Genomic DNA, 17549 nt, shown 5'->3' with positions numbered 1-17549 from the left:
GCAGCACATTACAGAGTACATAGTCATGTCACTGATTGTCCTCAGAGGAGCTCACACTCTAATCCTACCATAGTCATATGTCCTACCATATTATTATTATGTATTTATATAGCACTGACATCTTCTGCAGCACATTACAGAGTACATAGTCATGTCACTGACTGTCCTCAGAGGAGCTCACAATCTAATCCTACCATAGTCATAGCCTAATGTCCTACCATATTATTATTATGTATTTATATAGCACTGACATCTCCTGCAGCACATTACAGAGTATATAGTCATGTCACTGACTGCCCTCAGAGGAGCTCACAATCTAATCCTACCATAGTCATAGTGTAATGTCCTACCATATTATTATTATGTATTTATATAGCACTGACATCTCCTGCAGTACTTTACAGAGTACATAGTCATGTCACTGACTGTCCTCAGAGGATCTCACACTCTAATCCTACCATAGTCATAGCCTAATGTCCTACCATATTATTATTATGTATTTATATAGCACTGACATCTTCTGCAGCACATTACAGAGTACATAGTCATGTCACTGACTGTCCTCAGAGGAGCTCACACTCTAACCCTACCATAGTCATAGCCTAATGTCCTGCCATATTATTATTATGTATTTATATAGCACTGACATCTTCTGCAGCACATTACAGAGTACATAGTCATGTCACTGACTGTCCTCAGAGGAGCTCACAATCTAATCCTACCATAGTCATAGTCTAATGTCCTACCATATTATTATTATGTATTTATATAGCACTGACATCTCCTGCAGCACTGTACAGAGTACATAGTCATGTCACTGACAGTCCTCAGAGGAGCTCACAATCTAATCCTACCATAGTCATAGTCTAATGTCCTACCATATTATTATGTATTTATATAGCACTGACATCTCCTGCAGTACTTTACAGAGTACATAGTCATGTCACTGACTGTCCTCAGAGGAGCTCACACTCTAATCCTACCATAGTCATAGCCTAATGTCCTGCCATATTATTATTATGTATTTATATAGCACTGACATCTTCTGCAGCACATTACAGAGTACATAGTCATGTCACTGACTGTCCTCAGAGGAGCTCACACTCTAATCCTACCATAGTCATAGCCTAATGTCCTGCCATATTATTATTATGTATTTATATAGCACTGACATCTCCTGCAGCACTGTACAGAGTACATAGTCATGTCACTGACAGTCCTCAGAGGAGCTCACAATCTAATCCTACCATAGTCATAGTCTAATGTCCTACCATATTATTATTATTATGTATTTAAATAGCACTGACATCTCCTGCAGCACTTTACAGAGTACATAGCCATGTCACTGACTGTCCTCAGAGGAGCTCACACTCTAATCCTACCATAGTCATAGTCTAATGGCCTACCATATTATTATGTATTTATATAGCAGTGACATCTTCTGCAGCACTTTACAGAGTACTTCCAAACTGCATATAATTTGCATTACACTTGCCAATAGGGCTGGAAATTTGCATGTCATTGACCGTATTTCGTAGTAGCAGTCACTTTGGCAATTATATTGGCTGAGTCACGGCTTGGCAGGTTCTCTTTCTGTAGGCAGTATGTTTATACAATTCCTAATATCGCACAGATAATCGTGTATCGTCCTGTGGTTCTATATAAGGAGTGGTATGGTCAATTTGAGAAGTTTTGTTGCTTGGCGTTGGTTTTTAGCTGGTTCCTGTGCCTTGCTGCTGGCTCCCAGTCCTTGCTTTGTGTACCCTTCTTGCTGCTTGGTGTAGTTTTCAGCTGGTTCCTGTGCCTTGCTGTCTGCTCTGAGTCCTTGTCTTGTGTCCCCTTGTTGCTTGGCGTTGGTTTTTAGCTGGTTCCTGTGCCTTCTTGCTGGCTCCCAGTCCTTGCTTTGTGTACCCTTCTTGTTGCTTGGCGTTGGTTTTTAGCTGGTTCCTGTGCCTTCCTGTCAGCTCCAAGTCCTTGCTTCGTGTCCCCTTCTTGTTGCTTGGTGTAGTTTTCAGCTGGTTCCTGTGCCTTGCTGTCGGCTCTGAGTCCTTGCCTTGTGTCCCCTTGTTGCTTGCCATTGGTTTTTAGCTGGTTCCTGTGCCTTCCTGTCGGCTCTGAGTCCTTGCCTCGTGTACCCTTCTTGTTGCTTGGCATAGTTTTTAGCTGGTTCCTGTGCCTTGCTGTCTGCTCTGAGTCCTTGCCTTGTGTCCCCTTGTTGCTTGGCGTGGTTTTTAGCTGGTTCCTGTGCCTTCCTGTCAGCTCCAAGTCCTTGCTTCGTGTCCCCTTCTTGCTACTTGGCGTAGGTTTTCAGCTGGTTCCTGTGCCTTGCTGTCGGCTCCGAGTTCTTGCCTCGTGTACCCTTCTTGTTGCTTAGTGTAGTTTTTAGCTGGTTCCTGTGCCTCGCTGTCAGCTCCGAGTCCTTGCCTTGTGTCCCCATGTTGCTTGGCGTGGTTTTTAGCTGGTTCCTGTGCCTTGCTGTCTGCTCTGAGTCCTTGTCTTGTGTCCCCTTGTTGCTTGGCGTGGTTTTTAGCTGGTTCCTGTGCCTTGCTGTCTGCTCTGAGTCCTTGTTGCTTGGCGTGGTTTTTAGCTGGTTCCTGTGCCTTCCTGCTAGCTCCGAGTCCTTGCCTCGTGTCCCGTTCTTGTGGCTTGGCGTTGGTTTTTAGCTGGTTCCTGTTTCTTCCTGTCAGCTCTGAGTCCTTGCCTCCTGTCCCCTTCTTGCTGCTTGGTGTGGTTTTTAGCTGGTTCCTGTGCCTTTCTGCTAGCTCCGAGTCCTTGCCTTGTGTCCCCTTGTTGCTTGGCGTTGGTTTTTAGCTGGTTCCTGTGCCTTGCTGTCTGCTCCGAGTCCTTGCCTTGTGTCCCCTTGGTGTTTCGCAGATTATTCAGCTCAGATAGCAATCAACTGGGAGACGCGTGTGTCTAATTTGCATTAGATTATTCGAAACAAAAAAAAAAAAAAGCTGCATTAGTCAGGCTGGTGATAAACAACGGCAAGGAGTTTATAATAACAGCGACGCTCCGGTGTCCTTCTCTCTCGGACGATCAGCTCTTGTTAACCTCTTGTCATCCTCATGTTGGTGGGATGGGAAGCTTCTCGTCTTTCTATTGTGGGGTCTCCCGTGTTTGTGGTATCTGCCTGCAAACAGGCAAAATGTTTTACGGGGACACAACTTTGTCTAAATCTTTGGCCATATTATTGAGGTGAAGGACAGAGCAAAACATGACGGCTCGTTATCTCTCACTGACGCGACGGCAGGAAACTGACATCTGATTGTTGATGTTGTTACGTAGGTGGATAGGTAGTTGGATTGAGAGATTGGTAGGCAGATAAATATACAGATGGATTGATGGGTAGGAAGGCAGATGGATAGGTAGATAGACTAATGCATAAGTAGGTAGATGGATGGGTATAAAACTAGATAGATGTGTAGGTAGATGGGTAGGCAGGTGGATATATGGATAGGTAGATGGATGGGCGTGTAGGCATATAAGTGGATAGATGGGTAGGTAGACTAATGGATAAGTAGGTAGGTAGGTGGGTGGGTGAGTGGATAGGTAGATACATGGGTAGGCTGGTGGATAGATGGGTACATAGATGGATGGGTAGGCAGACAAATTGAGATGGATAGGCGTGTAGGCATATAAGTGGATGGATGGGTAGGTAGACTAATGGATAAGTAGGTAGGTAGGTGGGTGGGTAGGTGGGTGAGATGATAGGTAGATACATGGGTAGGCTGGTGGATAGATGGGTAGATAGATGGATGGGTAGGCAGACAAATTGATACATTGGATAGGCTGGTAGATGGATGGGTAGGTAGACTGCTAAGTATGTACATAGGGAGATTGGTAATTAGATGGGTAGGTAGTTGGCTTGAGAGATGGGTAGGTGAAGAAATGGATGGATTAATGGGTAAGTAGGCACATGAATGTATAATTAGATAGATAAATGGGTAGGTAGATGGATGGGTTAAAAGGTAGATAGATGAATGGGAAGGCAGATATACAGATGGACGGATGTCAATTCAAAAATAATTAGAATAATTTTGAGTAACCCTCCCACTAGATGATCCTTCAACATCTTCAAGAAGGCCCTCAAAACTCACCTTTTCACTTTGGCCTACCACCCCTCACTAGTGTTCTAAACCCACAGCTGAACTCTGGTCCCCTACCTTTCGTGTCCTTACCTCTCCCTCTAGAGTGTAAGCCTTTGGGCAGGGTCCTCCTCCTTTTGTGTCCTACCTGATCATGCACCTCCATTACTGTGCACCCATCCTATGGTTCCGAGGAAACTTGACTTGCCTAATCCCCATGCTCCATCCCGTGACTAAGCATTATCTTGTACTCATACTGTGGTCTTTCTTGTATTCCTGTATTGTCATTTTGCTGTATGTCACCCCTAAATATTGTCTGTAACCTAAACTAATGTCCAGCGCTGCTAATATGTTGGCGCTTTATAAATACAATAAATAAATCTATTCAGGGGAACAGGTGCTCCTCACTCCCGGTTTTTGTTCCACCACAGCCGGGTGTATTTGTCATTACACGTTGGTGACATCTCTCAGAAAGACGCCATGTTGTTTGGAGTGGTTTCCACGCAGCCCTGCTTGACATGTGTTTTGTATTCTTTTCTCTCTTTCATATAATCACTTTGCAAGCTTCCTGATTTGTTTTTTATTTCGGAGTTTGTCATAAAATGTAGACTTGCTCTATTTCGCTGTGAAAATGATGCGCTTTAATGACTGCCTCTTTACATAATTAGCTGCGGTTAGTTTTCACTTCTCTTCTCTGTTTTCGGAGAGTTTTACGTGAGCTGAATGGGGGCTGCTAACCTTTCACCAGCGCAGCCGCTAGTCTTCCCGGGGAATGAAGGGTTAACGGCGGTTGACGCCACGTTTGCCATAGATGTGACTCTCTCGCCATGTATCACACCCGAGCCAGAGTCATAAAATTGCTGGGAAATTAAGCAAATTGAATGAGAAACTTCAAACCACAAACCATCTCCCCGCCCAGTCTCCGCGTCTGGGCTCAGCGCTATAACTCATTTTTATCTATTTCCCTCTGTGACTTATATATGTGACAATGGCAGTTTTGGACGATGTTTTGTGTTTTCATTTCAGACTTATCGCTTATTGAGGTCTGAGCGAAAGAACCTATCTGAGTTATCGTCTTCTGTTTCTTTGCAGGATTAACCGATGAAGAGGTCGAGTTGGCGTTGCAGCAGTCGGGCACTGCTCATGATGACCCACCGCCTTTGGGAGCCACTGTCCTCGCCCACCCAGGGCCCCACCCACAGATGGCAATTCAACCATATAGTAAGTTTAACCATGTGACCTGAATCTTCAAAGATTGCCTGAAGTGACTTGATGAGGTGAACATGGGTACATGTGGTACTAGCTCCAGTAAGACATTCTCTCACTCTCTCACTCACTTTCTGCTGAGGTGAACATGGGTATATGTGGTACTAGCTCCAGTAACACATTCTCTCACTCACTTTCTGCTGAGGTGAACATGGGTACATGTGGTACTAGCTCTAGTAAGACATTCTCTCACTCCCTTTCTGCTGAGGTGAACATGGGTACATGTGGTACTAGCTCTAGTAAGACATTCTCTCACTCTCACTCACTTTCTGATGAGGTGAATTTGGTACATGTGGTACTAGCTCCAGTAAGACGTTCTCTCACTCTCTCCCTCACTTTCTGCTGAGGTGAGCATAGGTACATGTGGTGCTAGCTCCAGTAAGACATTCTCTCACTCTCACTCACTTTCTGATGAGGTGAATTTGGTACATGTGGTACTAGCTCCAGTAAGACGTTCTCTCACTCTCTCCCTCACTTTCTGCTGAGGTGAACATGGGTATATGTGGTACTAGCTCTAGTAAGACATTCTCTCACTCACTCACTCACTCACTCACTCACTCACTTTCTGCTGAGGTGAACATGGGTACATGTGGTACTAGCTCCAGTAACACATACTCTCACTCACTTTCTGATGAGGTGAACATGGGTATATGTGGTACTAGCTCCAGTAACACATTCTCTCACTCTCACTCACTTTCTGCTGAGGTGAACATGGGTACATGTGGTACTAGCTCCAGTAACACATTCTCTCACTCTCACTCACTTTCTGCTGAGGTGAACATGGGTACATGCGGTACTAGCTCCAGTAAAACATTCTCTCACTCTCACTCCCTTTCTGCTTAGGTTAGAGTGACCATACGTCCCGGATTACCTGGGACAGGTCCCGGATTCGGGGTCCCCTGTCCCAGGCTGGCTTGGGTCCCAGGAAACGTCCCAGTTTTAGATGCAGGACGTCCCGGCTGCGGGAGTATCTGACGTCAGTGTCCTGTCCTCCACCCATCTGGTCCACCCTGCTGCTACTGCTCCCCTCCCTCCCTGTCTTCTGCCTGCATTGAATTGGCTAAAAGTGCATTCCCACCTCTGTCTGGCCCCGCCCCCCACTGTTTAATGTGCGTGTTGATGTCGCTGAGGCGTCACACGCAGCAGTGCAGCACACGAGTTGGAAGAGCTACGCGGAGGGAAGAAGAAAACAATCGTCGGGCCGTCACACCCAGACCAGCCTGGGCCGGAGCAGCAACCGCCCGCATTGACATGGCACCTGCTGCCTCATCGGCGTCCTCGCACACTGATTCTGACCTGCTAATGTTTGGAGGGGAGAGTGGGTGCGGCAACTAGACGAGATGACTAGGACGGTTTTCACCTCACTTGACAAAAATGTTGATATTGGGAGGGGGGAGGCTGGCTGGGCGGGCCCTGCCTACTTAAAAAAACAAGTGGTGGTGGTAAATTCACCAATGATTGAGGGGGGGGGGGGGGGGGGGGTTAGACAAGGTAGAGTGGTGGTGGCTGGATGTTTAAAATGTAGGAAATAAATATGGCAGAGGCAGCCCCATATCGTTCTGGCTACAGTTCTCTTAAAGCTGAAGGCTTTGTAAAGACTATAGCATTTATTTGCCAAATCCCTGCATAAAAATTGGTGGTGGCTGGATAGTGTAATAATAGTTCTGTCTCTGACACAGGTTTCAAATCTCAGCTCTTCCTATTCACTCAGTAAGCCAGCACCTCTTGGGCAAGACTCCCTAACATGGCTACTGAGTGCACTATAGTGGCTGCCTTACAAGAGCTTTGAGTCCTACAGGAGAAAAGCAGTATGCAAATACTGGAATTCTTCTTGTTAATTTAATAGGATCAGTTTGCCTAACTGTGTTTTGGGAGGAAACCCACTACCTTAGTCACCATTACATTAGTTAGCTCCGCCCATGTCATGTCCACGCCCATACCATAATACCCACGCCCATTTTTTGCCGCGGCGCTACCGCTCCACATACGCCTGTCCCAGGTTGGGATCTTAAAAATCTGGTCACTCTAGCTTAGGTGAACATGGGTATATGTGGTGCTAGCTCTAGTAAGACATTCTCTCACTCTTTCCCTCACTTTCTGATGAGGTGAACATGGGTACATGTGGTACTAGCTCTAGTAAGACATGCTCGCACTCTCACTCACTTTCTGATGAGGTGAACATGGGTACATGTGGTACTAGCTCTAGTAAGACATTCTCTCACTCACTCACTTTCTGCTGAGTTGAACATGGGTACATGTGGTACTAGCTCCAGTAAGACATTCTCTCACTCACGTTCTGCTGAGTTGAACATGTGTACATGTGGTACTAGCTCTAGTAAGACATTCTCTCACTCTCACTCACTTTCTGCTTAGGTGAACATGGGTATATGTGGTGCTAGCTCTAGCAAGACATTCTTTCACTCTTTCCCTCACCTTCTGATGAGGTGAACATGGGTACATGTGGTACTAGCTCCAGTAAGACGTTCTCTCACTCTCTCCCTCACTTTCTGCTGAGGTGAACATGGGTACATGTTGTGCTAGCTCTAGTAAGACATTCTCTCACTCTCACTCACTTTTTGATGAGGTGCACATGGGTACATGTGGTACTAGCTCTAGTAAGACATGCTCGCACTCTCACTCACTTTCTGCTGAGGTGAACATGGGTACATGTGGTACTAGCTCTAGTAAGACATTCTCTCACTCTCTCACTCTCTTCTGAGGTGAACATTGGTACATGCGGTAATAGCTCCAGTAAGACATTCTCTCACTCTCACTCACTTTCTGCTGAGGTGAACATGGGTACATGTGGTACTAGCTCTAGTAACACATTCTCTCATTCTCTCACTCACTTTCTGCTTAGGTGAACATGGGTACATGTGGTACTGGCTGTAGTAAGACATTCTCTCCATCTCTCACTGACTTTCTGCTGAGGTGAACATTGGTACATGTGGTACTAGCTCCAGGAAGACATTCTCTCACTCTCACTCACTTTCTGATGAGGTGAAAATGGGAACATGTGGTACTAGCTCTAGTAAGACATTCTCTCACTCTCTCACTCACGTTCTGAGGTGAACATGGGTACATGTGGTACTAGCTGTAGTAAGACATTCTCTCACTCACTTTCTGCTTAGGTGAACATGGGCATGTGGTGCTAGCTCTAGCAAGACATTCTCTCACTCTTTCCCTCACTTTCTGCTGAGGTGAACATGGGTACATGTGGTACTAGCTCCAGTAAGACATTCTCTCTCTCTCACTTTCTGCTGAGGTGAACATGGGTACATGTGGTACTAGCTCTAGTAAGACATTCTCTCACTCTCTCACTCCCTTTCTGATGAGGTTAACATGGGTACATGTGGTACTAGCTCCAGTAAGACATTCTCTCACTCCCTTTCTGATGAGGTGCACATGGGTACATGTGGTACTAGCTCCAGTAACACATTCTCTCACTCCCTTTCTGATGAGATGAACATGGGTATATGTGGTGCTAGCTCTAGTAAGACATGCTCACACTCTCACTCACTTTCTGCTGAGGTGAACATGGGTACATGTGGTACTAGCTCTAGTAAGACAATCTCTCACTCTCTCACTCTCTTCTGAGGTGAACATTGGTACATGTGGTAATAGCTCCAGTAAGACATTCTCTCACTCTCACTCACTTTCTGCTGAGGTAAACATGGGTACATGTGGTACTAGCTCTAGTAACACATTCTCTCATTCTCTCACTCACTTTCTGCTTAGGTGAACATGGGTATATGTGGTACTAGCTCCAGTAAGACATTCTCTCACTCTCTCACTGACTTTCTAATGAGTTGAACATGGGTACATGTGGTACTAGCTCCAGTAAGACATTCTCTCACTCACTTTCTGCTTAGGTGAACATGGGTATATGTGGTACTAGCTCCAGTAAGACATTCTCTCACTCTCTCACTGACTTTCTGATGAGTTGAACATGGGTACATGTGGTACTAGCTCCAGTAAGACATTCTCTCACTCTCTCACTCCCTTTCTGCTGATGTGAACATGGGTACATGTGGTACTAGCTCTAGTAAGACATTCTCTCACTCACTTTCTGAAGAGGTGAACATGGGTACATGTGGTGCTAGCTCCAGTAATAGAGTCTCTCACTCTCTCACTTTCTGATGAGGTGAACATGGGTACATGTGGCGCTAGCTCCGGTAAGACATTCTCTCACTCTCTCGCTCACTTTCTGATGAGGTGAACATGGGTACATGTGGTGCTAGCTCCAGTAATACAGTCTCTCACTCTCTCACTTTCTGATGAGGTGAACATGGGTACATGTGGTGCTAGCTCCAGTAATACAGTCTCTCACTCTCTCACTTTCTGATGAGGTGAACATGGGTACATGTGGTGCTAGCTCCAGTAATACAGTCTCTCACTCTCTCACTTTCTGATGAGGTGAACATGGGTACATGTGGCGCTAGCTCCGGTAAGACATTCTCACTGACTTTCTGGTTTCTAGTACCGCAAGAGTTAAAAAGAAACAATCTTATTCCCTTTTCTCCAAGTAGATATTTTCAAAGCTCATCAATAAAATACTTTTAAGGCTACTAAAATAAACCCTCCCCCATTTTACTCTTTTTAAAACCTCCTGTACATTACGAATAGGTCCTCTTGTTCAGTTCTGCAACACTATTGGATGGCTGAATGTGTAAAGAGGCCTGTTTATCTGGCCATGAAGTCATACAACCCGAGTGCCTATTTGGGTCTCTGGAGGTTAAAGCCACCCTCAAGCAAGAAATTACTCCCAATAAGTTTGACATTACCCTTTTTAACATTATTTAGTACTTTTTTTTTTTCCATTGTGAAGTACTAAAAAATAAGATGAAAAAAGGATCTCCTTGGAGAAAACTGAGTAGAAATGTTAATGGGATATTGCCCTACGAGGGGCAGGAAAATAGTGTTTGTTTTTTTTGGAAGGCAAGAAGATGGAATATTCCAGTCACAGCAGGTCTGCTCCTAATCCCAGTACAGCCATCAAGTGGAAATACAGTAGCGGACAATTACACATTGCAGTTTTCTTTAGAACATGCATTTTTTTTAATCCAACGAATGACTCCTCCCACCATCATCCGCACAGGAAGTAGAGGAACCATCTTGCCACACCTCCACAGTACGATTTCCTGTCATCATTCCCATCCTGTCCACTCCTGCTGCTTGTGTCCTCAGCCCTTCCTGGCACAATGGAGGGGGGCTGTGCGGTGTTGCTATGGTTTTTCTGGTTAGGGAAATGCTTCCACCATTGTTAGCTTTATGCGCTTTGGACTCTCCTGGCCACAACAGGTCACCAGTCCCTCCTCCCTGGAGGCCGGAATCTGGAAAATGTGTTTTGCTGGAAGAGGGTGGATTCAGGAGATGGGACATATCCAGTTTTATGCCCAGGTTGTGCAATAAAAAATTACAAAATATTAGTAATATTTTTTTCATTTTTTTATTATTTTATCATTTCTTATTCTCCTAGCTACTTGTGTCCCTCAACGTTTGCCCACCTGCGTTTCGCGTCCTCATTTCCTGTACTTGTGGGCAGACTTTCCCCCTGAAATAAATGGAAGCGTCCGGAGACCCCTCTGTGAGGGTGGACTGATCCTTTATAACCTGCTCACCAGAGGGCGTCACACGTTTCGTGTTGTCATTTCCTGTATGTTAGGAGGAGACTCTCCCCCTGAAATAAATGGAAGCCTCCAGAGACCTCTGTCAGGGAGGACTGATCCTTTATAACGTGCTCACCCGAGGGCATCAGGCGTTTTCGTTTCGTCATTTCCTGTGCGCTAGGAGGGGACTCTCCCCCTGAAATAAATGGAAGCGTCCGGAGACCCCTCTGTCAGGGTGGACTGATCCTTTATAACTCGCTCACCCGAGGGCATCAGGCGTTTCGTCTCGTCATTTCCTGTGCGCTAGGAGGGGACTCTCCCCCTGAAATAAATGGAAGCGTCCGGAGACCTCTCTGTCAGGGTGGACTGATCCTTTATAACCTGCCCATCAGAGCCGTACGGAATAATGGCCATGACAGCTCAGCCTTTTTACATAGAAAGCAAAAATACACCCATGGGGCGCGCAGTTTTACGAGCGGCTGCAAACTTCCTCTCTGCATTAAGCGGTGACCTTTTTCCCCGCGCGCCTTTCTGATGTGACTTGTGTTGTTCAATAACCCCTGTCAAATATCATATCCTGGCCCTCTTAATTAATTATAAATCAGAGCTGTTGTTTGGGAGAGGGGGGAAAATCATAATAGATGTGTTTTTCCTAAATTAAAATGTAAATGTAATTACCCCATAGATTGTGAGTGAGAGAGGCCTGCGTTATTAATATTCTGCTTCGCCGTCGCCATGGCAATGGCCTCGCCCAATCCTGAGGCTTGTAGTAGGCCTGACGCAGAATTAACATTTTTTTTCTCCCTTTTCCCTGGCTCGTCGCATGTTTAGATTTATGGAGGCTTCTTTTCCCCTGACAGTTAAAAAAAAAATTGCCGGTTTCCTCATTACTGACAGTTAGGCAATTTATGGCGGGCAGCACTTTGCCTCCTCTGTGTGAAAAAAGATAATTATTAACCTTTTTCTTCCTTTTTTTTTTTTTTTGCCCCAACATTTGTAAAATGGAGGACTTCACATTCCCTCTATTAGTAAACGGAGTTTAGAAAAAGTGTTGATTAATCTGAAGAAACAAGACTGATAATAATTCTGATAAATGACACTGGAATTACTTTTTGCCTGTAATTTATTACATAAAATATCTTGTGTTTGACATGCGATTAGTTGCCGGGCGCATCAGTCAGCGGCGGTGATGGCGAATGTTGCGAGAGACGTCGGCGCTGTCACTCCGAGCGGAGAGAGATGCAGGACTGAAGGGAAAAATTATAATCATTTCTTTACGGATTCAGATCATTGACAATCCCTGGAAAGGCATCGATAGCGACTCAGTGCAGGAGGACTGGAGGGAAAGTCCAGCAAACCAAAGCGGCCAATCAGAATTTCTGATACTGAAGATAGAGTTGGGTTTTAATTAGTTGCTGTATTTTTCTGTACTGCGCTTAGACCTTCTCGCCTTCTTGTCTGCATAAAAATGGCAGACCTCCCAACTTTTTGAGATGAGAAAGAGGGACACTTAAGCCACGCCCCTGCCATACCCCTGATCACGCCCCTGTCATACCCCTAATCACGCATACCATAAAGATTTAATAAGAAAAATATGTTGTTTTATAATTCAAACCACACTGGTCCTTTCTATCCTGGTTCATTTTCCTTCATAGTTTTAAAATTAGTAATATATCAATTTAAAGGATGGGAATAAAGTTTAGAGTCAAACACATTTTTAGTAGAGAAATATATATATGCACATAAAAAGAGGGACAAAGTCCTGAAAGAGGGACAAATGGGGAGGAAAGGGGGACATGGTCCCCAAAGAGGGACAGTTGGGAGCTATGAAGATGGGTTTTTGCTTTTTCAGTTCTCACTCTTCAGGACAACTGAAGTGAGAGGGTTATGGAGGCTGCCACGTTTATTTACTTTTAAACAATGCACATTGCCGGGCTGTCCTGCTGATCCTCTTCCTCTAATACATTTAGCCACAGCCCCTGAACAAGCATCCAGCAGATCAGGTGCTCTGACTGAAGTGTGACTCGATTAGCTGCATGCTTGTTTCAGGTGATTCAGCCACTACTGCAACCAAAGAGATCAGCAGGACAGACAGGCAATCTGCATTGTTTAAAGGTGCCCATTAACGGTACAATTTTTCACTAAACGATCTTTCGATGCAATTTGAACGATCATTACTAATCTGAAGGCAATCATAGATTGTTCACATTTACTGAACGATTCTTTCTTGAAATTCAGTCGTCAAATCCAACTTTTGGATTAATTTTATCCTATTTAGCAATCGACCAAAGGATCGTTCTTTATCGATTGCCTTCAAAATTGGCAAATTCTCTATACAATTCGATCGTAAAAATCGCATCGAAAGATTGCATTTGGTGAAGAAATTGTACCAATAATGGGCACCTTACAGGGAACCTGACGTGAGGTGGATATGGTGGTTGCTATATTTATTTATTTTCTTTTAAACAATGCCTGTTGCCTGGCTGTCCTGCTGATCTATAACATGATGTCCATTTCCGCCAGTAAGCTTCCTCCTCGTCTCCCGCGTTTGTTTACACCGCCGGTTTGATGGGTGTTTTCAGATTCAGGTAAAGTGAAAAATGAATCATTTGGCTGTGTTGTTCCTGCTATCACGTCAGATAGAGAAATATGCCACAAAGATGAGGTTAAATAAGTTGTTTTTGACATTTTTCCATGTAACAACACCCTTGGGTGTGCCGGCGGTTCCACCTAGCCAGAAAAACGAGTGTTTTGTTGTGCGTCTCGCTGCGGCTGCAGGACAAGCTGACTTCCTGCATCAGTATTGCTTTTATTCATTCCCAAATATTATCTTACTAGCATTGCATCAGCTTCCTGGGAATAGGTGTGTTTACTGACAGCCAGAGCAATGCCCGAACCACGAGATCAGCCGAAATCTCACGTCTGTTCAATCGCCACATCCTGGATCCGATACAGCAATTCATCGTTTATTGCGGCTGCTCCCTTGTGTGTGGTAGGCTTAGCGTTACTTCTGTCATCTGTGCAATGCTCGACATACCATATACAATGTGTGGTACATCAGGGAAAGCGCAATGGGCTCGATCTACAAAAGTGTACTAAGTATTAGCACGCCTGTGAAAAGGCCCTTAGCACGCCTAAAGGACTTTAGGTCGTGCTAAGGTAAGAAGCAAAGTTATTGCACGCAAAGTTTAGCGGTGCATGCGGAACGGCGGACTAGACATGCCTGTAACGTCGCACCGGGTGCGCCTGAATCATCGCATCGTGCGACTTTTCGGAGGCATCTGGTGCGACGTTATAGGCGCATCTAGTGCGCTGTTTGTTCCGCGCGCACTGCTAAACTTTGCGTGCAATAACTAAAAGCTGTGGGCGTGCTGACTAAGTTAGCACACTTTTGTTAATCAAGGCCAATGTCTTCCAGATACTGATTGTTTACCTGGCGTACCGCTTAGCAACCCCCGATCATTCAGTACAATCTTCTCTATTATCAATTGTGCAGCACTGGATTCAGTACAAAGCAACGCAAACCGTGTGCGGGGGCCCCCATCCACATACTGAACCACCTGCACCCCAAACAGCCACACCCCACAAACATACAACCCCCCCCCCCACACATACATATACCCCTCCCCCCCAAAGCAACGCAAACCGTGTGCGGGGGCCCCATCCACATACTGAACCACCTGCACCCCAAACAGCCACACCCCACAAACATACAACCCCCTCAGACACACACACACACACATACATATACCCCTCCCCCTCCAAAGCAACGCAAACCATGTGTTGGTGCCCCTTCCACATACTGACCCCCCCCCCCCAATGCAAACCATGTGCTGCGGACATTGATGGGGGGGAAGAAAATCTTCTTGGGCCAGGTTACCCCTTCAGATCGCTAATCGCAATCGATTAACGTTTTTGCTAGCGGTTTGTACAGCGGTTTTTGGCATTTTTTTTGTAGCGATTTTATTTCTGGCGATTGCAATGTGGTTCCGGTAGTAAAATAGCTGAAAAATCACTTTTATTCTGTGATTTTGAAGTGATCCGGTACTTTGTAATGAAGTGAACACGATCAAACAATGCTGCAGCCCCTGCGATTGGGATTAGGCCGCAGTCTTGTTGGCTCGCCTGCGTTGCCTTTCGTTAGCGCTCCCCAACACGCTGCTGCAGTCGCTGTAGTGTCCGCAGCCCCCCGGCTGTATTTGGGGGCCGCTGACAGCCGAGGGGTTAAGGGGAAGGAGTTATTGTCAGCAGAAGTGCCTAACCCCGAGCCGGGGCGGCTGTGGCGTGCGCACGCTTTTATTGCCCCCTCCCTTCCATTATTAATGAAACGGGACTGAGATGATCTTTCAGAAAAGTTCAGCCAGTCTATAAAACCGCGCAGCCGAAATGCCAGCTCACTCGTTTTACATTAAGTGACACAAGTCTGTCTCGTGGCAAAATTAAACAAGAAAAACGAAGAGAAGAGAGTCGGGGGGGCCGGGGAGAGACCACTGATATTGTCAGGGTGTAATGAATGGAGCTCATCTGTCTCCCTGCGCCAGGCAACGGTACATGCGTGTTCTTATCTACCGCTACACGCGTGTACTTACATACCGCTACACGCATGTTCTCACCTACCGCTACATGCGTGTTCTTATCTACCGCTATACGTGTGTTCCCATCTGCCACTACACGTGTGTTCTTACATACCGCTACACGCGTGTTCTCATGTACGCGCGTGTTCTCATGTACGCGCGTGTTCTCATGTACGCGCGTGTTCTCATGTACGCGCGTGTTCTCATGTACGCGCGTGTTCTCATGTACGCGCGTGTTCTCATGTACGCGCGTGTTCTCATGTACGCGCGTGTTCTCATGTACGCGCGTGTTCTCATGTACGCGCGTGTTCTCATGTACGCGCGTGTTCTCATGTACGCGCGTGTTCTCATGTACGCGCGTGTTCTCATGTACGCGCGTGTTCTCATGTACGCGCGTGTTCTCATGTACGCGCGCGATCTCATGTACGCGCGCGATCTCATGTACGCGCGCGATCTCATCGGCCGCCGGCTTCGCGCGCGATCTCATCGGCCGCCGGCTACGGGCGCGATCTCATCGGCCGCCGGCTACGGGCGCGTCCTCACCGGCCACTACATGCCTGTTTTGATCACATGACCAGTCACTGAGTATTGGAGTCACATCATAAGTAGTCAGGCTCTGAGGGCGTGGCTTGTGCTTGGATTGCATCATCCTGCTGTGTAGGTTACAAGGGGGCGGAGCACAGACTGAATATGAGCAGCCTGCAGCCCCTAGCACATGCAGTCTATGGAGGAGGAAGTGGCTGTTGACTGGGCTCCTGACCCCGGGTACTTTGTAAGTTGATCTATCTGACATCAGTTCATAAAACAACTCCTAGTCTGGTGAAAAGCTTTGCAGACGTCTGTACAAATCTAGGGGAACGTTTACGGCCAGAGAGGTGCTGTAAGACGGCCAGAAAGGTTTTTACCATTAGATAATTTCTAATGACAGAAATGGCCGCCTCCCTATGTATCTCCTGACAGATTTGTAGGAATAGTATGGTCAGCAGCTGCATTGATCAGTTAAACCTCATACACACGGGCAGAAAAATGAGTCATAGTTCAGATCTCGTTTAAAAATTAAACACGCAATCTGTCTTAAGTGAACTACAAACGACCGATCCCCAACAGTACTCAACCTGACTGATCACGTCAGGAGATAATCGCTCATAGTCAGCTGTCTGTAAAGAAAGATAAATGATTAAACAGAACTTGAAGTGAGAGGGAGATGGAGGCTGCCATATTTATTTCCTGTTAAAGCAGCATTGTCACCATAAAAATCAAATATCAACAGTAACTGGTCTGAGTAAGATGCTAATCCTGCATTCAAAACTTGCAAAACATATTCTGCTGTTATGGTTTGTAGTTATCACATACTTTAGGAGCACTGGTCCTAGTGCCAAACCGTGCCAAAGAGTTGAATGCTGGGAGTTATTTTTATCTATAATATATTCATCCTCTTCCATTTATTTCCCTGCCTAGCTGCTTATCAGAAACACCCACTTATTAATTGTGTTTACAAGCAAGGCTGAGGCGACTCAGCGATTGGAGGAGAAAAGAAAAAAAAACACAGTGCAGTTCCTAGTATACACCTCAGTGGGAGTGTCTGGAGACTCTGGGAGGAGGGCAGCTAATGAATACACAATGAGCAAGAGAGGGGGAAGGGGAGTAGAGATGGGAAGTTCGGATCTTTTCAATGATCCGGATGATTCGAATCAGATCATTGAAAAGATCCGAAGCTTTGATCCGAATCTCGGATCATTTTACTACCGGAAGCATTCGGGGGTGAAATGACTAGCAGGGCAGGAGAAGGGAAGGGAGGTGGACACACAGAGAAGGGGAGAAGATGGACAGAGGGCAGGGAGTGGACAGAGAAGGGAGGCGGGACAAGCAGAGAGCAGAAATGTTTGCACGTAATACCCACATGCTGCAATCATATGCTTTACATGTATTTCACCTATATGTTCATCTGTGTACTTTGAAAGCAAACGGCTCACAGTGAAAAAAAGCATTCCCCAAAGCATTCCCAGAAGATA

The 17549-nt window shown here is 45.8% G+C and overlaps 1 protein-coding gene across 1 annotated transcript in view; it reads left to right on the top strand.

Moving 5' to 3' along the window:
• The window catches only part of PEX14 (peroxisomal biogenesis factor 14), a 218625-nt gene that overhangs the window by 177789 nt on the left and 23287 nt on the right, over positions 1-17549 (top strand). The window contains exon 4 of the mRNA XM_068238785.1: positions 5181-5309. Coding sequence (XP_068094886.1) covers positions 5181-5309 — 129 coding nt within the window. The remainder of the gene's footprint in view (positions 1-5180; positions 5310-17549) is intronic.

The sequence above is a fragment of the Hyperolius riggenbachi genome, chromosome 6, assembly GCF_040937935.1.
Source record: "Hyperolius riggenbachi isolate aHypRig1 chromosome 6, aHypRig1.pri, whole genome shotgun sequence".
Taxonomy (NCBI): Eukaryota; Metazoa; Chordata; class Amphibia; order Anura; family Hyperoliidae; genus Hyperolius; species Hyperolius riggenbachi.
Note: the sequence above shows the minus strand (reverse complement) of the source record. Positions and strands in the feature narration are given on the sequence as shown.